The following is a 23228-nucleotide window of genomic DNA, read 5'->3' as shown; positions in this document are numbered from 1 at the left end:
CATCCATGCGGAGATTTTTGAAAGTAGAGGGTTGAGGACAGACAACGAAGTTCCCCCCCCCCCCCCTTTTCCTCAACTGCTGTCTACTGCTAATAGGTGTTTTGATGATTTTGGTGAAACGTAATTTCCTGCAGTAGTACAATCTGTACTCTGAGCAGCTAGCTTCTTACTTTTTGTGGCATGCAAGTAGAATTCCTCTTTTGATTATAATTTGTGATTTTGTCTCATGGACGTTGAACATGTGAGCTGCCCAGAAAAGGGTAAATTGTTGAGTTTTCCCCATGCAGTCTACCATATAATTTCGTACTTCCCAACAGTGTTAGAGTCTTTTTTGTGTGCATTCAATCCAAATTTTTAGAAAATGATACTGTGAGTTAAACTACTCGTGTATTGTACCGATATCCAATAACTGGAGCAAATGAAAATCTGTTATTCTCGGGCTTGATTTATATCGAGATCCCTTAAACTGTCCTACAACTTCTCCGTTGTTAGGCGACCACAGAGAATATATATAATCAGTTGCATACCTGAACTTATTGATCTCACTGTGACGGTATTACAGTTGTCCGTAAGGGCCAAACTCAACGATCATTCTCTTATTATTCAGTGAAGGCAACGAGCTTTGCACTTCCTCATCTTGTTTGATTGCATGTCTGTTTATTAGTTGGAAAGAACTGTGTCGATTTCCCCTACGATTATAAGTTTAACATGTGATGTTTCATGACTACTTGGCTAACATTACAGTATTCATAAGTAATAAGCAACAATGTTTTGTAGCAATGTCATAGAATAACATATATTTGTGGTTAAGTACCCACACAAACGGCATAATGACTATCAAACAACACTTCTTTAATCAGTTATTAAACTCTAATTTGGTGTTACAGATTCTACAATACCTGTCGGATCTGGCTTCCAACTACTCCGACACGGTGACAGTAGAGTCCATCGGGAATAGCTATGCGGGCCGCGACCTAGGTATCATCAAGATCTCCTCCGGAGGTGACGACACCAGGCCTGTTATACTGATCGACGCGGGTATCCACGCCAGGGAGTGGATAGCGCCAGCTGCCGCCCTCTACGTCATCAACCAGCTGGTCGAGAACGCCGAAGAAAGCGCCCTCACAGAGAGCGTCGACTGGCACATCATCCCCGTGATCAACCCTGATGGTTACGAGTACACCTTCACAACGGTAAAGACTCCAGAAACTATAGGGAAACTTATATTTATACACTTTAAGGGGCGTCACGAAGAAATTACCTCGATGGGGTAGAAATCGGTAGATGTGATGTACGTGCATTTCAGAAAATTTGAATCATTTACTGAAGAGCAAGCCGGCCGGAGTGGCCGTGCGGTTCTAGGCGCTACAGTCTGGAACCGAGCCTCTGCTACGATAGCAGGTTCGAAACCTGACTCGGGCATGGATGTGTGTGATGTCCTTAGGTTAGTTAGGTTTAATTAGTTCTAAGTTCTAGGCGACTGACGACTTTAGAAGTTAAATCGCATAATGCTCAGAGCCATTTACTGAAGAGAAAGTTCTACACAAATTGCGCAAGTCAATTACGCGGTGGTCCATCTCTGACCCTTACGCGAGCAGTTACGCGGCTTGGCATTGATTGATAGAGTTGTTGATTGTCCTCTTGAAGGGTATCGTGCCAAATTATGTCGAAATGGCGCTTTTGATCGTCACATGCCGAGATGGTTGGAGGGAACTGTCTATAACCAGCAAAGCCGTGTTTGGAGACGCCACAGACAGCGGTGGCATACCAACCTGAATGTCACCCCCATAGAGCCCGACAATCAGGGATAATGATTTAGTGTGCCTTTTTTTGTTTTTGTTTTTTCATAGCAAGATCCTTTTGGTTGTCACTCGCAGCCTTACAGCACGGCGGTAAGTCGACGATATTCTGAGCTCCGTTTTGTTGCCCTTCGTGACAAACAATTTTAAATATTTTAAGATTACGTCCGCCCACACATGGTGAGTGTTTTTACTGCTTGTCTTTGTACTTTTAAAACCCTACATTGGCCAGCAAGGTCGCCAAATCTTACCCCAACTGATAACGTTTGAATCATTATGGGCAAAGCTCTCCAACCATCTCGGGATTTTGATGATCTAACGCTCAAATTGTTCCGACTTTGTCACGGAATGCCTCGAGAGGCCATCCGTTGATTTCATGTCAGTCATCATCAAGCTTACGTAAGGGACGGACGTTGTCCAATCCGTTATTAACTTGCTCTATTTGTGAAGCTCTTTCTTTTGATTAAACTGAATAAATCATTCAATTTTTGAATCTGTTATCATTTGTTTTCAGTGCAAATACATCACATCTACCGTTTCCGTGCCATCCGGATAATTCCTTGGCGATGTGTGCACTTTCTTTCTTTCTTCCTTTTCTTTTTTTAAGTTTATTAGACGGTGGTGCATAGTTGATAATCAATGTTTGTTTAATGCAATTACTGTGAAATTTACGGTTTTCCCATTATACAAACAGTTCAGAAAAGAATGTCTTCCCAGATGATCATTTCCCTAAAAGATTCCATTACGAATGACATTTGTACCTACGTCTTCATGCTCACTCCGTAAAACACAGTTAAGTGCATGGAAGAGGGTAATTAACATCGTACTGAATGTTATGCTTTCTTCGTATTCCAACCGAGTACTATTTGCGGGAGAAATGACTGCTAAAGCCCCTCTGTGCACGCTGTAATTAATCTGATTTTCAGATTTGTTGCCAATGTGGCGTGACGTAAATCGGTCAGATGGTACATACTGCCGAAAATCGTATTTTTTAACTTCTCATGGTCACGGTTCAAAGTCCTGTAGAATATTTTAAAGGACATCATACTCGCCATTGATTGTAGAAATTATTTATTTCACAATCGGGCTTCGGCCTTTGCGCCATTTTCAAGTGGTACTGCAAAATATTTTGCTTCAGCACATGGCAAACTTAAAAAGCCTCCGTCATGTATACATGTCATCGTCAAAAATAGGCTTTTCACTGCAGAAGTACTCGTCTGATGTTACTATGTAGGATAAGTCTGTCATGTGGTGAAGTAAACGCTTTTGCACTTCCACTTGAAAATGGCCTAAAGGCCGAAATGGCAATTGTGATAAAAATAGCTTCTACAGTCATGGCAAATTTGATATCCTTTAAACAATTCTTTTGTTATTTATTTATTGTATTAGAGTGTGGTATAACGTGATTATAATATCAATATACCACAACTCATCTAAATAACTGGGGGAAAGGATTCGTATGGACATGTAAAGGACGTGTCAGACTTTGTTTCATTTGCAATATACTTACAAATCAATTGTGCGTCCGATCTTAGGATATTCGTCAGGTATGTGGAACCTTTACTATATAGGACTAACAGGAAATAATACAAGTATGCAAATAACGGCGACATGAATCGTTTGTTTGAATAACGAGAAAACGTCACGGGAACTTTGGAAAAACTGAATTGGCACACGCTTGAAGAAAGACACAAATTTTCCCCGAACGTCTATCTAAAAAGTTTCAAAAACCAGTACTGAGCAAAAAGTATAGGTATTCTCTTTATCCCCTACAAATCGCTCCCGTGAAGACAAGGTAAGACCTCTTACAGTAAACCCAGTGACGTTTAAACAGTCATCCTTACCACGCTCATAAGCAAGTCAGCAACGGGAAGGAACCAAAGCACAGACACTCATCAGCCAAAACATTTTGACCACTGCCCATCGCAACGATGGCTGCAGCCTGATGTCGCTGCGGGCTCGTGACACAAAAATACGTAACCTGAGATGACACGCACGGTGGATCACCCTAGCAAAGGTATGGGCTGCAACGGGGAAATTCATTGAGATAAACGACTCCTAAAAAGGGCAGATTATTATTACGCAAAGCCTGGAACGAGTATCTCGGAAACGGCGAAGCTAGTGGAATGTTAACGTGCTACTGAAATGATCATCTATGGAAAGAGATAGGAGGAGAGTGAAGCTACCACTGGGGGCTAAGTGGTTGGACTTCCATGACTCTTCACAGAATGTGGTATTCCGAGGCTTGCCTGCTCTGTAGAGAAGGATAGATGGTGACCCGCGGCATCTCTGCCGACAGAGCACAACGCTGGTGCAAGTGTTTCGGAGCACACCGTTCATCGTACTATGCTGAACATGGAGCTCTCTGCACACATGTTGAGCCAACGACATCGCCAGTTACGATTGAAGTTGGCAAGGAACCATTGGGATTCGACTGTCAATCAATGAAAACGTGTCAGCTCTTCGGGTAAATCACAGTTTTACTACACTAGGTCGCTGGCCGTCTCCACAAATGCCGTCATCGAGGAGAACGGCGGCTCGAAAAGTGCAGTGCGTCGGTACGCAGGCTGGTGGGAGCTGTATTATGCTATGGGAGACATTCTCCTACGCCTGCATGCGACCTGTGGTATAGTCGAATACACGCCGACAGCTGCGAACCACCTGAACGCCTTCACGGTTGATGTCTTCGCTGACGGCGTTGTCATCTTTCAGCAATATAACCGTCCGTGTCTCGGAGCCAGAGACTGTGCTACAGTGACTTGAGGAGCGTTATAATGAACTCTCGTTGAGGTCTCGGTGAACAAATTCGCCTGATGTAAATCCTATGACACGCTTCTGGGTCACTATCGGCTGCCATCATCAAGTGCGCAAATCAGCGGCTCGTCATTTACGCGAATTATGTGACCTGTAGGTAGAAATCTAATGTCACATATCTCCATTAACTTACCACCAAACAGTCAGACCAATGAGTGACGTATTTCGTTCCAAAGATTGATAAACAAGCTATTAAGGATGTGGTCATAATGTTTCGGCTCATCAGTGTAGTGCCAAGCTAAGCGCTCTCCGGCATGCACTTCACAGTGCTTTTCTGAATATGTATGTAAATGTGTGGATGTAGGTGTTATTTTGCGGTTCGGGGTTCGGCCCCAGTGAACACCCCCCCCCCCCTCCCGGGAACGTCTCATACCAGACGAGTGTAACCAAAAATGTTTGCGTGGTAGAGTAAGTATGGTGTACGGGTACGTGGAGACAGTGTTTGCGCAGTGATCGCTGACATCATAGTGTAACTAAAGCGGAATAAGGGGAAACAGCCCACATTCGCAGAGGCAGATCGAAAACCGCCTAAAAACCATCAACAGGCTGTCCGGCACACCGGACCCCGACACTAATCCGCCGGGCGGAAAGAAAGGAAGGCAAATTAGAGTTTAACGCACCGTCGACAGTCCGGTCATTAGAGGAGGAACACAAGCTCAGGTTATAAAAGTAAACCTTCTGTGCTCTTTTCAAACGAGTCGTCACTGCATTTGCCTTTAGATATTTATGGAAATCATGGGAAACCTAAATCCGGGTGGAAGGTCGGGGATTTGAACCGTCATCCTTCCAAATGAGAGCCCAGTGTGCCGACGCTGCGCCACCTCGCTCGGTTTTACTTTTCGATGCGTGCTGTTAATGAATCTTCTTCCACGCGATGTGACACCATCTTAAGTAATACTGTATGAAAAATTATGTGGTCTAGGGTTAGTGTCTTTGACTCATAATCGAAACGTCTTCGGTCCCGGGTTCGAATCCCGCCGCTGCTTAAAACTTGATTAATAATCAGCATTGGCGGCCGAAGACGATCAGCTCTGAGAAGTCACCCTAATTCTGCAAACGGTCTTGTCAAACAGGGTGGAGTATTGGACGAAACTTCAGGGCACTTCCTTGTCCCGAGGGTGGGAAACTGCCCCTAAAAGCAGAAAAATCAGTAATGATCAACGGCATGACGATGCAGAATGCAATGGCAACCATCGCATTAAAGATACGTAACGTGTATTCACAGGACACGTGACATGTAATTGAAGAAGTGTTATGATGATCTCTCCATTGGCAAAAGATTCCGGAATAGTCCCCCATTCGGATGTCCTGAAGGAGACTGCCAAAGATGAGGTTACCGTGAGAAAAAGATTGAATAATCAACAAAAGGATAACATTCTACGAGCCGGGAAGTGGAATGTCAGAAGTTTGAACGTGGTAGGGAAACTAGAAAATCTGAAAAGGAAAATGCTAAGGCTCAATCTAGATATGTTAGGGGTCAGTGAAGTGAAGTGGAAAGAAAACAAGGGTTTCTGGTCAGATCAGTATCGGGTAATATCAACAGCAACACAAAGTGAAATAAACGGGGTAGGATTCGTTTTTAATAGGAAGGTATGGCAGAAAATGTGATACTGTGAACATTTCAGTAACAGTGTTGTTCTTATCAGAAGCGACAGCAAACCAACACCGACAGCGATGGTTCAGGTATACATGCCGACGTCGCAAGCTGAAGATGAAGAGAGAGAAAAAGTGTATGAGGATATTGAAAGGGTAATACAGTATGAAAAGGGGAATGAAAATCTAATAGTCATGGGGGATTGGAATGCAGTCGTAGGGGAAGGAGTAGAAGGAAAGGATAAAGGAGAATATGTGCTTGGACAAGGAATGAGAAGGGGGAAGACTAATTTAGTTCTGTAACAATTTTCAGCCGGTAATAGCGAATACTCTGTCCAAGAATCAGAAGAGGAGGAGGTATACTTGGGAAAGGCCGAGTGATACGGGAAGATTTCAGTTAGATGACATCATGGTCAGATTCCCAAATCAGATACTGGATTGTATGGTGCACCCAGGAGCAGATATAGCCTCAGATCACAATATAGTAGTGATGAAGATTAGGCTAAAGTTTAAGATATTAGTCAGGAAGAATCAATACGCAAAGAAGTGGGTTACGGAAATACTAAAGAATGACGGGATACGGTTGAAGTTTTCGAAGACTACAGATACAGCAACAAGTAATAACTCAATATGCAGTACAGTTGAACAGTAATGGACACCTCTAAAAAGGGCCATCACAGAAGTTGGGAGGAAAACATAGATACAGACATGGTAACTGAGAAGAAACCATGGGTAACAGAGGAAATACTTCAATTGATCGATGAAAGGAGGAACTACAAAAATGTTCCGGGAAACTCAGGAGTAGAGAAATACAAGTCACTGATGAATGAAATAAATAGGAAGCGCAGCGAAGCTAAGACGAAATGGCTGCAGGAAAAATGTGAAGACATCGAAAAAGAAATGAGTGTCGGAAGAACTGACTCAGAGTACAGGGAAGTCAAACCAATCTTCGATGACATTAAACACAAGGGTGATAAAATTAAGAGTGCAAAGAGAATTCACTGTTAAATGCAGAGGAGAGAGAGAGCAGATAGTTGGAAAGAATACACTGAAAGCCTCTACGAGGGGGAAGATTTGTCTTATGTGATAGAAGAAGACACAGGAGTCGATTTAGAAGAGACAGGGGATCCAGTACTACAATCACAATTTAAAATGGCTTTGGAGGACTTAAGATCAAGTAATGCAGAATGGACAGATAACATTCCATAAGAATTTCTAAAATCTTTGGGGGAAGTGGCAACAAAACGACTATTCACGTTGGTGTGTAGAATGTATGAGTCTTTTCACTTTCGGAAAAGCATCGTCCACACAGTTCCGTAGATGGCAAGAGCTGACAAGTCCGAGAATTATCGCACAATCGGCTTAACAGCTCATTAATCCAAGCTGCTTACAAGAATAATATACAGAAGAATGGTAAAGAAAATTGAGAATGCGCTAGATGAGGATCAGTCCGGCTTTAGGAAAGGTAAAAGCACGAGACAAGCAATTGTGACATTACGGTTGATAATGGAAGCAAGACTAAAGAAAAATCAAGACACGTTCATAGGATTTGTTGACCTTGAAAAAGCGGTCGAAGTGTGAAATGGTGCAAGATGCTCGAAATTCTGAAAAAAGTAGGGGTGATTTAGAGGGAGAGATGGGTCATATACAATATGTACAATAGCCAAGAGGGAATAATAAGAGTGGACTACCAGGAACGAAGTGGTGGCGTTAAAAAGGGTGTAAGACAAGGATGTAGCCTTTCGCCCCTACTGTTCAATCTGTACATCGAGGAAGCAATGATGCAAATAAAAGAAAGGTCCAGAAGTGGAATTAAAATTCAAGGTGACAGTATATCAACGATACGATTCGGTGATGACATTGCTATCCTGACTGAAAGTGAAGAAGTATCACATGATATGCTGAACGGCATGAACAGTCTAATGGGTAAGGAGTTTGGATTGAGAGTAAATCGAAGAAACACGAAGCTAATGAGAATTTGTAGAAATGAGAACAGTGAGAAGCTTAACAACGGGATTTATGGTCACGAAGTAGATGAAGTTAAGGAATTCTGCTACCTAGGCAGTAAAATAACTAATGACGGACGAAGCAAGGACATCAAGAGCAGACTAGCAATGGAAAAAAGGGCATTCCTGGCCAAGAGAAGTCTACTACTATCTAATATCGGCCTTAATTTGAGGAGGAAATTTCTGAGAATGTACATCTGGAGGACAACATTGTATGGTAGTTAAGCTTGGACTGTGGAAAAACGGGAACAGCAGAGAATCGAAGCATTTGAGATGTGGTGCTACAGACGTATGTTGAAAATTAGGTGGGCTGATAAGGTAAGAAATGACCAGGTGCTGCGCAGAATCGGTGAGGAAAGGAATATGTGGAAAACACTGATGAGGAAAAGGAACGGGGTGATAGGACACCTGTTTAGACATGAGGGAATGACTTCCATGGTACTAGAGGCGACTGTAGAGGGCAAACACTGTAGAGGATGACAGAGATTGGAATACATCCAGCAAATAATTTAGGACGTAGGTTGCAAGTGCTACTCTGAGATGAAGATGTTAGCACAGGAGAGGAATTCGTAGCGGGCCGCATCAAACGAGTCAGAAGACTGATGGAAACAAATATTTAGGACGATACTTGTTACAAAACACTTTCATGCTGTTTTCCTGCATCATACATTAAATACAGATTTACAGATTTCCAGATTTCTGTAACGAGTCTTTGACAACCTGTCGCTACTGTAGATCTCCATCGCAGATTCCTGATTATTATTTTACCAAACAGCACTACTAACGTCGATGAGGCAGAGAGGTGTTTACTATAAAATTACGCACTTAACATGCTAGTGTCTCACAGGCATTCGTCATTCAACACGTCACATCGAAATATTAATATCAAACTATTGACTTCCTGTGCGAAAATTTTCAGTTTTGGATTCTCTAGCGTCTGTATAATTTTGCCCCGAAATGTTAGACTTTCTTCTTAGCAGCCCACTAAACCATGAAATGAAATGGTCGTCTGGCATTGATGCCCAGGAGTCCCCACCTTGAGAACTTAGGCCACCGAGTTGCAAGTCATTTCAGTTGACGCCACAAGGGCGACAGTCTTGTCGATGATGATGAAATGACGATGAGCACAACAACACACGTAGTCTCCCAGCGGAGAAAATCTCGGACCTGGTCGGGAATCCAACCTGGCCCGCTGCATTGCAGTTAGATGCGCTGACCATTCAGATAATGGGGCGGTCGCTGGCTCCAAAATCATGTTCCACCAAGATTGTTTGTTTGGTTATCTCTATACAAATGAAGAGTAGAAACGAAAAACATTCTAAGTGCCGTTTTTAAGAGTTCTCAGCACTATTGTCTTGTTGAAACTCTGTTGCATGTTTCTAGACCTGATCCAGATGCAAAACTATGAAGAAAGCCGTTGAAACATGCCTTAGTCTCCCTCATGGCCTTCGTGTCAAACTGAGCTTCCATGTGGAGCCCAATTTATAAGATATTAAAACTGGCTTTTGTTGAGTACAGTTCTTTAAATGCGAACATTTTTAGGTTAGGCTTTACCGTGACTGTTATTGACATTAAATGAAACAATAAGTTTACTGTTACCAGTCACTGTTTATTTGTTTCCACGACGCGTTTCGAAGGTTTAAACCTCCATCATCAGGTGGATATACATCAGTTAATATGGCATTTGTGTGTATGTGTTGTGTTACAATATGATAGTGTTCATGTGATGTGTTACGACTGTGAAAAGATCCTGTGACCACTGGAGGTACTTTATCTTACTTAATTTATGTTTACTGCTAGATACAAGTTCAATTTTTGTCAAAACAGACCAAGTTCTGAAATACTGTTTTGTTTTCTCCACTAGACAGTGTCACAACTTCCTCCTAAGAAATCGTAACACAACACATACACACAAATGCCATATTAAATTATGTATATCCACCTGATGATGGAGGTTTAAACCTTCGAAACGCGTCGTGGAAACAAATAAACAGTGACTGGTAACAGTGAACTTATTGTTTCATTTAGAGTACAGTTCTACTTGTCAAAAACCTAATGCTTTATTTCTGTACTTGTACTATCAGTTCTACTTGTCAAAAACCTAATGCTTTATTTCTGTACTTGTACTATCACAAAAAAGCATAGAGCCTCGGTATCAATAGCATTTGCAATAAAAACTCCTTTTTTTGCCGAAACCACTTTTCTGAGAAAATGGCTGTGTACAAAATACAACTTGATTCTTGAAAAGAAGAAAACAGCAAGCAATTACAGTTAGCAAACCTGTTTATTTACATAAGTAGCGCCGTTACCGAACGCCTTGGGCACACTGTAATGATAAAAAAAAAAGGCTGCTACTGCATAAATCTATCATAAGCTCTGGAGCAACGTTTCGAATTATATTTCCTTCTATAGTGAATATCAGTATTTTATAGGAGAAATGGACTAAAATTTCCCCATTAGCGAGCGCAACTGCTTCTACTCAGGCCTCGTAGACTTATATACGTATCTCTACTTACTTGCACTTTTATTGTTGCAGGAGCGTATGTGGAGGAAGACCCGATCTACCGAAATCGTATCATGCGTTGGAGTAGACGGTAACAGGAACTTTAATTTTCACTGGAATGGTAAGAGCAATTTCATACAGCATATGAAATTTTCATTTTATTGCCTACGACTCAAACACACTAAACACTAATTCTAAGGACCATAGTGGGAATTCCTTGTTAGCCTTACAAATGAAAAGCACAAAATTTTGGATAATGTAGAGTATTAAGTTATTGCGTAACCGGTTTTCTACTTACAAAACGAGTGTCAGAGCGTAACTGGCCTTCATTGTCAAACAAGATATACTATGTGATCAAAAGTATCCCGACACCTGGCTCAAAATGACATAAAAGTTCGTGGCGCCATCCATTGGTAATACTGGAATTGATGACAGCTTCCACTCTCGCAGGCATACGTTCAATTAGGGGCTGGAAGGTTTCTTGGGGAATGGCTGCCCATTCTTCACAGAGTGCTCCACTGAGGAGAGGTATCGATGTCGATCGGTGAGGCCTGGCTAGAAATTGGCATTCCAAAACATCCCAAAGGTGTTCTTTAGCATTCAAATCAGGACTCTGCACAGTCCTGTCGATTAGAGGGATGTTATTGCCGTGTAACCATTCCGCCACACTCCGTGCTTTATGAACAGGTGCTCGATCGTGTTAAAAGATGCAATCGCGAGCTCCGAATGCTCTTCAACAGTGGGAAGCAAGAATGTGCTTAAAACATTAATGTAGGCCTGTGCTGTGATAGTGCCACGCAAAACAACAAGAGGTGCAAGCTCCCTCCACGAAAAACACGACCACACCATAACACCACCGCCTTCGAATTTTGCGGTTGGCATTACACATGCTGGCAGATGACATTCACTCGGTATTCGCCATACCCACACCTTGCCATCGGATGGCCACATTGTTTACAGTGATTCGTCACTCCATACAACGTCTTTCCACTGATCAATAGTCCAATGTTTGCGCTCCTTACCCCAAGCGAGGCGTCGTTGGCCAATTACCGGCGTGACGTGTGGCTTATGAGCAGCTGCTCGACCATGAAATCCAAGTTTGTCATCTCCTGCCTAACTCTCATAGTACTTGCAGTGGATCCTGATGCATTTTCGAATTCCTGTGTGATGGTCTGGAAAGATGTCTGCCTATTACACATTATGACCCTCTTCAGCTGTCGGCGGTATCTGTCAGTCAACAGACGAGATTGGCCTGTACGCTTTAGTGCTGTACGTGTCCCTTCACGTTTCCACTTCACTATCACATCGAATCCACCGTCGGAGGTTCGAGTCCTCCCTAGGGCATCGGTGTGTGTGTTGTCCACAGCGTAACTTAGGGTTGATTTAGTTTAAGGAGTGTGTAAGCTAAGGGGCGGATGACCTAAGCAGTTTCTTTCCGTAAGATCTTACCATAAATTTACAAATCACATCGGAAACAGTGGACCTAGGGATGTCTATGAGTGTGGAAATCTCGCGTACAGACGTATGACACAAGTGACATCCAGTCACCTGACCACGTTCGAAGTCCGTGAGTCTAGCGGAGCCACCCATTCTGCTCTCTTACGATGTCTAATGCCCAATGGGGTCGCTGATATGGAGTAGCTCGAAGTAGGTGGCAGCACAGTGCACCTAATATGAAAAACAAGTGTTTTTGGGGGTGTTCGGATACTTTTGATCACATAAGTGTGTATTGCTGCTGAACAGCATTCAAAATATATTACACTTGCTGAGTGAGCTGTAAATACAAAGTAAATCTCTTCTTTGATGGTGGAATCGTAACTTTTTAAAGCTAAATATTTTGTAAATACAAAGAAAATGTACATGGAAATTCTGAAGGTGGCAGAGGTCAAATACAGGGATCGACAAGCTATTTATAATTTGTACAGAAACCAGATGGCAGTTATAAGAGTTGAGGGACATGAAAGGGAAGCAGTGGTTGCGAAGGGAGTGAGTCAGGGTTGTAGCCTAACCCCGATGTTATTCAATCTGTATATTGAGCAAGCAGTGAAGGAAACAAAAGAAAAATTCGGAGTAGGAATTAAAATCCATGGAGAAGAAATAAAACTTTGAGGTTCACCGATGACACTGTAATTCTGTCAGAGACTGCAAAGGACCAGAAAGAGCAGCTGAACGGAATGGACAGTGTCTTGAAAGGAGGATATAAGATGAACGTCAACAAAAGCAAAAGGAGGATAATGGAATGTGATCGAATTAAGTCAGGTGATGCTGTGGGAATTAGATTAGGAAATGAGACACATAAGTAGTAAATAAGTTTTGTTATTTGGGGAGCAAAATAACTGATGATGTTTGAAGTAGAGAGGATATAAAATATAGACTGGCAATGGCAAGGAAAGCGTTTCTGAAGAAGAAACATTTTTTAACATCGAGTATAGATTTAAATGTCAGGAAGTCGTTTCTGAAAGTATTTTTATGGAGTGTAGCCATGTATGGCAGTGAAACGTGGACGATAAATAGTTTAAACCAGAAGAGAATAGAAACTTTCGAAATTTGGTGCTACAGAAGAGTGCTGAAGATTAGATGGGCAGATCATGTAACTAATGAAGAGGTATTGAATAGAATTGGGGAGAAGAGGAACTTGTGGCACAACTTGACTAGAAGAAAGGACCGGTTGGTAGGACATGTTCTGGGGCATCAAGAGATCACCAATTTTGTACTGGAGGGCAGCGTGGAGGGCAAAAATCGTAGAGGAAGACCAAGAGATGAATACACTAAACAGACTCAGAAGGATTTAGGTTGCAGTAGGTACAGGGAGCTGAAGAAGCTTGCACAGCATAGAGTAGCATGCAAGTTGCATCAAACAAGTCTCAGGACTGAAGACCACAACAACAACAAGACACAGGAAACATTAAGATCAAACATAAAAAGTAAATGTACTTGTGTGTGTGTGTGTGTGTGTGTGTGAGTGTGTGTGTGTGTGTGTTTCTGTGTCTGTGTGCGTATGTGTATAGACGTGATTAAACAGTCTATTCGTCTGTATAAAAATTAAATGAAATTAACCATTTCAATAACATAAAATAGAATAAATAGAAATTAACAGTACTGAGAAATAGTTTGATAAAGTTTTATTTATGGAAGCTTCAGTTACTACAGAATAAGAGATGTAACTGAAAATATTGACAGGAAGTACTTTATCTAAACCATGTGTCAGTGATTTGAATAATTAATCTTACTGTAGGGAACATGTACATATAGTCAAACAACAGAGTATATGGAGCACATAGACAGTCACATTTAAATAAATGTAGGGGAAAGCAGAAGACTAGGAAGCAGGAGGCAGTATGGGAAGAATTAGATAAATAAGGACTGTGTGCCAAATGTTTATTGATCTCCTGGGGGTTCTAAGACACTCTGTTTTCCGTCTTTGTTTCCCCAGTGGAGGACATGTACTTGTTATTGGTAGCTGTAACTTTCGTATAAAATGTCTCGTCAAAAGCCTGAATAACCACATTTTGCAGCACGGACTGCTACGAGATGTGCAAGACGAGAGTCAGTGAGTTTCTGGAAGGTTCTGACAGGGATGTGGGGCCATGGCGATTCCAGTCCTGTGGCCTGCTGCACTGGGTTTCGCGGTTGAGCATCAATTGCCTGAACAGACCGATGGAGCTGGTCCTATAGATTCTTCAGTAGGTTTAAACCTGGGGAGTTTACTTGCTGGGGGGATACAGTAACCTTATCCTGTCGCTGTTCGAACCACACGTGTACACTGTGAGCTGCATGACAAGTTGCATTATTCTGCTGGTAGGTGCTATAGTGCGAAGAAAAACCAAACTGCATGTAGAGGTAGACATGCTCCCCAAGGGTAGATACATACTTGCGTTGGTCTATTGTGCCTTCCAGAATGAAGAAATTATCCAAGGAATGTGCTTCAGCCTAGACCCCTCAGACGATTGTTGCAGGGCGTACATTCCAACACCCATTCAAAGATTCAGCATATTTATGGTTCATAAAAAAAAAAAAAAAAAAAAAAAAAAATCTTTGAAAGAACTGTGCACAAACCATCTAGCCACACAAAACATTTTAATAGCCCAGCTTCAGAGAGTACTAGAGAGTAGCAATGATACGAAAACAGTAGATAATGTAAACAACAAAGTACATCAACAGATAACATATGATCATGAAACACGCACTCAGACAGACACAAAACAATATGCAACATATTAGCAGACAGTAAGCTACAAATGGCACGCAATGACAAACAAAAACCAGTTCCATAGTGGGCAGGAAACATACTAAACATAGAGGGGCTCATCATAGCATATAGAACAAGCAGCACATTACAGAACGAACTTGTAAGACAAATCACTAACAATGATAAAGATTGCCAGTATGTGTCTGTCAATTAACCATGCTATTTCTGCCATTCTGTATTTGTGCGCGAAGCATGCAGGAACTTCAGAACCAGATGGGCACAAAATTCAAGATCATTAAAAATTAACAGCTCTCACCTAACATTTGCAGAGCACCTAATGGCACAGAATCACCACCCTAAGCCAGCCGGGTGCCCGAGCGGTTCTAGGCGCAACAGTCTGGAACCGCGCAACCGCTAGGGTCGCAGGTTTGAATCCTGCCTCGGGCATGGATGTGTGTGCTGTCCTTAGGTTAGTTAGGTTTAAGTAGTTCTAAGTTCTAGGTGACTGATGACCTCAGAAGTTAAGTCCCATAGTGCTCACAGCCATTTGAACCATCACCACCCTAAAATCAGCAACAACTTGCTCCAAAAATTAATGGCCGAAGAGCATGATCCTCAGAAAAAAATACTGAATGAATAAATATCACTCTGTAATGCAGTAAAACGGTATTTCCTGCTATAGAAGAGCTATGTAAGGAACCTTACCTTCCCACCTCAACGATCCACATCACACATAAACACACACATACAGTAAGTACCCTGAATAATAACAGTACTTAGAAACTCACGCTCCAGCCATCTAATATGCGCACAACGAAACAAATAAGCAAAATACAGACTCACTAACATTTTAAATGTCCATTGAAACCTTGTGTTTTTGTGACATAATGAACAAAAACGCATGTGTAACCAGCACAACTTACAGTAACAGAGGCAATAAGTATATTAACAAATCCAAAATAAGGGAAGACAAGTCTACAGAACCCGAAAACACATTTAAAATGCCAAACAATGCGATTTTCGGTAGGAAACGAATTTTGGAGTAGAATAATAGAAAACGGTTTGTTGTTTATGGTAGTTGTGAAGCTATCAAACTAAAATAACTTGTTACCATTGTGTAAGGGATGAATGAAACTATGTAAATATTTGTTGTTCACTCTAATATTCTGGACTTAGTTTTCGCCACAGCATAAACATGTAATATTCCTTGTCTTAGTTATGTAATGGGTGTCCTAAATTGTATATGTAAATCAATCCAAAAAACTGATGATAGTTTTCACTCCTTTACATATAAAAATACGAGTAACTTTAAGCTGAAATGCAAATGTTATAATATCACAATACTTTTCTGATCGAGAAATAAAAAAAATTCACTCAACATAGCACAAAGATGCTGGAATATGTTTGGGTAAAGTAAAACTAAACAAACACTGCCTTAATAAAGTGGGATATCGGTCTAGTTTTTTCTGAGCAAGCACAGAAGGAAAGAAGAGCGTCAACATGGGAAAGGTGAATACATGACCTTTTTTGAGCAATAATGAAAACCGTATGGCTACTTCTCGCATCTACACATATGCACACATCCTCCCTCTACTCTATGAGTGGTCATATGGAAGTCGCAATATCTCCTTCCATTCCTGGCCAGTTACTGCTGACTACATTTTCTTCCAGACCAGGATTGAAACTAGTGTCCTCCCAGCTCAGAGCTACGTCAGTAGATAACCTGAGTGGTATATGCTGTGGACTCGAGTTAGACTTCTTTGATCACAGACAGTGATATGTATTAATCTGCAAGCTGTACATTTCTGCTGTTTCAGAGACGGGCTCCAGCAGCGACCCCTGTTCTGACACTTATGCCGGGCCTATGGATTTCTCCGAGGTGGAGACCAGTTACCTGAGGAACCACATCAACAGGAACATCGATCGCATCAAGCTTTACCTTACGTTCCACAGCTATGGTGCCGTAAGTAATAATGTACCACTGTTCCGAAGACATGTAACGAACCATTTGGTAAACAGTATATTTTAATTTAATACTGAACAAATGAACAGTCTTAATAAAAAATAAGTGACCTGGGGGAATGGAGAATGGACAGTTTTGAAATAAATGGCAGTACGTTTTCTTTTTTTTTTTCAAGAAATATATATATATATATATATATATATATATATATATATATATATATATATATATTTGATTTATAGAGTCACTTAAGAAAAGTTATGTCGATGAAGTGTCGACTGTTATCCTGAATACAATTTTCAATTCTCTGCCATAAGTTGCTCACAACTCAAGCAAAGAATCATTGATCAATCTAACACACCACTTCTTTTAATACTAGCTTTTAGTTCCACTAAACTTTGGATTTGTGAACACAGACAAACCATTTCAAATACCCCCAAAGGATTAAGCCACAATTGGATTCACGTAAACGAGTAATGAAGAGTCCAAGGAAAATGTTACTCACAATTGTTATGGATGCATTTGAAGTCTGTGATGTTTCATCATCCTTTTGAAAGCAGAAAGTTCTGTGTGCATCAGGCACATCCACAATTCTGGTCGACAGAATGTCTTCAGCACCTGTACATAACGCTCTGAGCAGACTGTCACTGCTGTGCATTCCCCCTCCAAGATTCCAGTTACGTCACCAGCAGCAGCAGCATACAACAGAGTTACATGTGGGGAGTACAGCACAAGGCTGTTCAGGGAGCAAAAGCGATAATTCTGTTAATTAACTGTCTCAGTTATGTGAAAGTGCACCGATCACTCATAAACGATGTTGTGTTTGTGTGTCTTCAAAGGTCATTCTAATATGCACAGAGTGTCTTTTCATTATTGAAACTTCCTATCTCTCATCTGCTAAATCGCCAGAGCTTCACCAGGATGGAATTTTAAATTCATATGTAAATACTGTTAGATTAAAGGAGACTACTCACCAAAAGCAGAAGTGCTGAGCTGTCGATAGGCGTAAACAGAAAGAAAGAAAACTTCAGTATGCCAGCTAGGAATGAGAGATGTAGGAGTGGCAGGTATACAGGCTAGGCACTGCATGCATGGTTGTCGAAGACAGTGGGGAGCGGTGCATGCTGTGGGTGACATGGTAAGTGAACTGGGAGGGGGTGACTTGATGGAGGAAGGGGGAAACTGTTGGATGGAGGGTGTGGGGGAGAGTGATTTACCAGAGACTGAGCCATGACAATTATGAGAGTGAAGGCTATGTTGTAAGGATAACACCCACCTGCATACTTCAGAGAACTTGGTGGTGGAGAGAAGGATTAAGATGGTCCATGCTGTGAAGCAGTCATTGAAATTGTAGTCACAAAACTAGGAAGTTTTCTTTCTGCAACAAATTGGACATTCATACTGGTGGACAGCTGGTTGGTAGTGATACTGGCAAACATGCTCACTGTTTACAGAAAAGTTAGTTTATGACATGGTAGCTTTCAGAGGCAGCCCATCCTCTGATGGGTTAGGTTAAGCCTATGACACGACTGGAATAGCAAGTGCTGGGTAGGTGAATTGGACATGTTTTGTACCTTAGTCTGTCACAGGGTAATGATCCCTGTGCCAAGTGACTGGGAGTGGGAGTGAAATAGGGAAGGAATAGGATGTACTTTAGGTTGTGTGCGCAGCGGAATACCACATTAGGAGGGGTGGGGAGGGTCTTGGATAGGATACCCCTCATCTCAATACATGATGAGAGATAATCAAAGCCCTGGCTAAGGATAAGTTCAGTTGCTCCAGTTCAATGTGATATTGGGTGACAAGGGGGTCGGGAGGGGGGGGGGGCGTTCTTTTGCACGTGTATCTTGGGGAGAGTTCCTACAACACAAATTCAAATTTCAATTACCAAACGTAATCAGCCTTGTAGGAGGCGATCTGTATTTGTAAATGTCTTCTAATACGCAAAATTCATTTGCCAAGATCGCAATTGTTTTTACAGTGATAACTATTTTCAGCTAATTTGAATTGCAATCTTCAAACATGTAGATGCATAAGATATAACATGCTGGTGAATATTCGACTTGAATGTGGAAGCTACTGCTTGTAGTAATTTGGTATGTAATTCTTTTACTTCTTTCTCTGTCAAGTAATATTACATAGTCATGTCGAACAATTTCTTTTAGCTTACATCTTATGCATTTTCAGATTTGAAAATGGCAATTAAAATTTGCCAAACTAATCATCACCGTACGAATAGTTGCGATCTTGGTGAATAAAATGTTTATATTAGAAGACTTCAACATTTACAAATTAAAATGTAACATTTTTCTCACAGACTCACAGCTCATTATCCAAGGACAGTGTATATGTTGACGTGTGCACGGTTTTGAGATGATGATGTTTGCCTCTCTCATAATGGCGACATTTCCACTTCTTCATGATATTTTTTCGGATCTTGGTGACTTTGTTTCCTGTTATTCTGAAAGTTGTCACCTATAGTGTTGTTGTATGTCGACTTGGAACAATGCGATTCAAAAAGCGACGAGATATCCGCCATCTAGCAACTTACATTTAGGACAAAAGTATCGCAAACAGTCCCAAAGTGAATGATGCCTGAACCATCTGCCACTCTCTATTGACAGCCGTGTATTAGCCAAGCTAGAAACTTCTGTTTCCCACCCACTTTTTGCTCGAGTTCCCAGACCTGTCAAATCTGTAAGTTACTACAATGTTCCAGTCGAGTACTCATCTGTTATTGTCAGATAGCCATGAAGCACTGAGTCGCCGTACTGTTTTTATTTTATTACACTCAGTATTATTTCTACAATACCACTGAATTTCCAAAGCCTACAGCTGAGACAGAATAAATTAAGCAGCTCACCATTCCCCATCAGTACAAAACTTAAAATAAGTAACTGGATTTATAAGAAATAGAGAAAATGGAAGATAATGGTTTTAATGCTTCAGGTGTTCTACATAGCCTCCCTTCACCTGAGTACAACGTGTCGTTCATCCGTACATCCATGCGAAATATCAGATAAGACCTTCTTTGAGATATTGTTCAACTCATTTGTCGCACTGGCTTACACATTGGTTACGTCATAAGACCCTGCAAGTTCGTGAGAACTTCTTCACCTTGTTGTTTTGTGGTAGGTTCGTACTGATAACACGAGGATGGTTATTTCCATAAACAGCTGTCCACATTTTCATTTCAACCTAGTTATGGCCGGTGTCTACGCGCCGTTGTTTTTGTTTTTGCTCCATTTCGAATTGTGACACAACGAAGCTGACACGTTGCCAAAGTAGTTAATGCCCTGACATCACTTATACGGCAGGATAAAATGTCTCGGATATCTTTGGTCGGACGGTATGTACCACATACAGGCTCACTGGCACACTGCTCCTTGTTTTTAATCCGTAGGCAGAATTGGACCCGGGCCGGCTCACCTGCGCAAATCCCACGCGTGGCTATTCAGACGTGCAATACAAATATCATATCATGATATGAATATTTTGCTTCTAGTGATCTATTAGCATAATAAAGTCCATGACAGATTAAACTGTGTACTGGATCTCTAACTTTGCTCTAAATTTCTCAAACCCTTTATTCCATGGGTTGTGCAGGCACTACTCTGAAAGCCTTCTCCACGAAAGGCAAAGACTTGAGGTTGATCCTGGTTTAGAAAATATATTAGGAAAGTTAGGGTCTTTCCACGTACTCACCATCAACTTCCAAGCACTTTTCGTAACGTTGCAAATATCTACTTTAGTCCCTCACCATAGAAGATTCTCGCCATTTTCAAAACTTTGGCCATCAACACACTGTTTCACGTGCAGCTAAAGCTGGGTGCTAGGCCAGGACTGTAGAAGAGTTTCCAACGGAATGGTACAGCAAAAAGTCTATGGTCCCACGTCATAGTGCAGAAGGTCCTGATGCACACCAAAATCTAACTACAGCACGCATTTTCGATGTCACTGTTGTATTTTATTCTGACCTGTCTTTAGCTAACTATACTGCCTGACAACAAAACACGATTTAACGAGCCTGCCAAATGGTCCTTTCAATCTCTATCAGTGGTGATAACGCTGTCTCACATCAGTTTGAGGCATTTCCCTGTTCTTCACAGTGATCACTCAATACCTGGCCGAGCTCATATACCCCACCAGCCCTGGTATCTGTCACTGGAAATTGCACTTCTACTCAGTTGCGTCCCCTCCAGTAGTGTGTACATGATTGAAATCACATTGCCATCCGACCAGGTATTCTAGCTACTTTTTTTTTTTTTTTGGGCAGACAGTGTATATGCAAACTTTCTTCACTTTCCGAATACGCCTCGTATTTTATGTTTCTTTAGTTTCGTCCCTCTTCATTAACAAGGACCAGCCACCGAACGTCATCGGTACAGTCCACAGCGGCTCTTCAGAGAACTGCTTTGTTTAGAACAAAATTTATTTATCATAAAATTTTCAGTAGAGTAATGATACTAACTTCTCAAAAGCTTTAAAGAGCCAAGCGATTGTACTGTATGTTTCTAATTTAAATATTAATGTGGTTATGAACTTTCGTTTTATACTAGAATGTCTGAAAATATTTGCATCAGGCGTAAGTGTAACTGAAATGAGTACCGTACCATAGACTAGGTACTTGGGAATACCCATGTGAGGTAACACCTTCTTTGACGAGCTGTTGGTGGGTGTAGTCCTGGCTTGGTCGGAGGACAGCCCAGGCGTAGCGCCGCTAACACATAAATATGGACCTGTGTGGGTGGTCTTACACGTGCGCTTATTTGCCAAACAGTAAAATGTTTCAAGTCAAAGATACTCGCTATTTCTATGAGGCAAAAAGCTAAAACGGACTGAAACTCAAAATTGCACCTATGGATACATTCTGATAACCAAAACTACTCACTAGAACTTACCATTTTGAAGAAATAAAACATTGTACGACGTGCCGTAGTCCTACTGACAAACGAATCTGCACCTGTATACGCATTTGCAACAGATTATCGGTTCTCTTAGGTTCCTGGCTAGTCATATTCGCAAATAAACAGCCAAATATTTCTGGCAAGCAAGGAACACAAATGTTATTACTGTTCGTTTCACTTGCAGCAACTTAAACTGTACTCTTAGGTTCCTTCCCAACCAAACACTCAGGAGTCGCAACATACTGTAAAAAGTCGGCAAAATATTCCTAACAACCCAGAATGGGAATGTTATTGCTGGTCATTCCACCCGAAGCGATTTCATTCTTTGTTTACTAATCAAACAGAAGTCACAAAATAGGGGTAATTCATTCCTGAGAGAGCACACCCTTAGATATAAATAACATAGAACACTGCAATTCATACATAAAGTCCAAAAATGTATTACACACGCTAAGATGAAAAAAATATTAGCGTAAGCAGGACACAAATCTATTTCCTTACACTCCATCATTCACAATCTGACAAACTACTGTCGGGGATTTGCAAGTTGGAACATCATATTGTTTATCATCGAGTCTCTTGAGGCTTTTGCTGCTAGTGCCTTATTATTGCCATTTAATTTTAAGAAATCCAGCTGAGGGTGACGTTTTTGTGAAACATCTTCAATGTTCCATTGTCTTGATATGGCATTCTGCAAGTTATAATACCAAATCTGCGGAATACGACAAATCAGTTTGGCTCTGTCGCATGGACAGATCGAGTGACATGTCATTTTGACGTCACTTCCTATCAAGCCGAGTGTGGCGCTAACTTCTCCTGGTACACAGACGTTCTTGCTACAGAAACTCTTTGCCTGAGTAGATGTGCATTGGTTAGTACCATAGCGAGCTTGCTTGGTGGGGAAGAACTGTATGTTCAGTATATAAGAACTCCTGGTTTACCCGAATGCTAGAAGTGAAGTGAAATGGTTAGCATAGGGCACAAAGGGTGCAGACGTCAAATATGGCAGAGTTCACAGTATGTCAGCTAATTGCTACCTCAGTATACTATGTCAGTATAGTAATTCACGGAAATGTCGTATCAAAAATTTAAGTAAATCTTGGTGATCAGGAAACTGGCGGCATGTGTCTCTGTTTTAGCCGTAGGTTATATTGTAAAATTATGGAAGTTATGGCAGAACAACATATAAAAAATAATACTTAAACCTTTAAAAATAAATATCTCACAAACACTTCGAGCGATATTTAGAGTCCAGGTGTTAGACGATAGTTGAGCATGCCAGTTATCATCACAGAAGATCACACACCACTGTTGTACAGACTTAGTTATAACATGTTTCAATTATTCTAAATAAGCAAATGTGTCAGAAGATCGACTCCTCCACATACATACTTAATACGAAAGCAGCATGTTGTACCCTGAAAAATCCCCTAATTTCAACGTACTATATGTAT

The 23228-nt window shown here is 41.3% G+C and overlaps 1 protein-coding gene across 1 annotated transcript in view; it reads left to right on the top strand.

Moving 5' to 3' along the window:
• LOC126268057 (carboxypeptidase B-like) overlaps positions 1-23228 on the top strand; it is an 86536-nt gene that overhangs the window by 32640 nt on the left and 30668 nt on the right. Inside the window, exons 4-6 of the mRNA XM_049973491.1 lie at positions 888-1193; positions 10749-10836; positions 16722-16867. Coding sequence (XP_049829448.1) covers positions 888-1193; positions 10749-10836; positions 16722-16867 — 540 coding nt within the window. The remainder of the gene's footprint in view (positions 1-887; positions 1194-10748; positions 10837-16721; positions 16868-23228) is intronic.

This window comes from Schistocerca gregaria, chromosome 4, assembly GCF_023897955.1.
Source record: "Schistocerca gregaria isolate iqSchGreg1 chromosome 4, iqSchGreg1.2, whole genome shotgun sequence".
Classification (NCBI taxonomy): Eukaryota; Metazoa; Arthropoda; class Insecta; order Orthoptera; family Acrididae; genus Schistocerca; species Schistocerca gregaria.
Note: the sequence above shows the minus strand (reverse complement) of the source record. Positions and strands in the feature narration are given on the sequence as shown.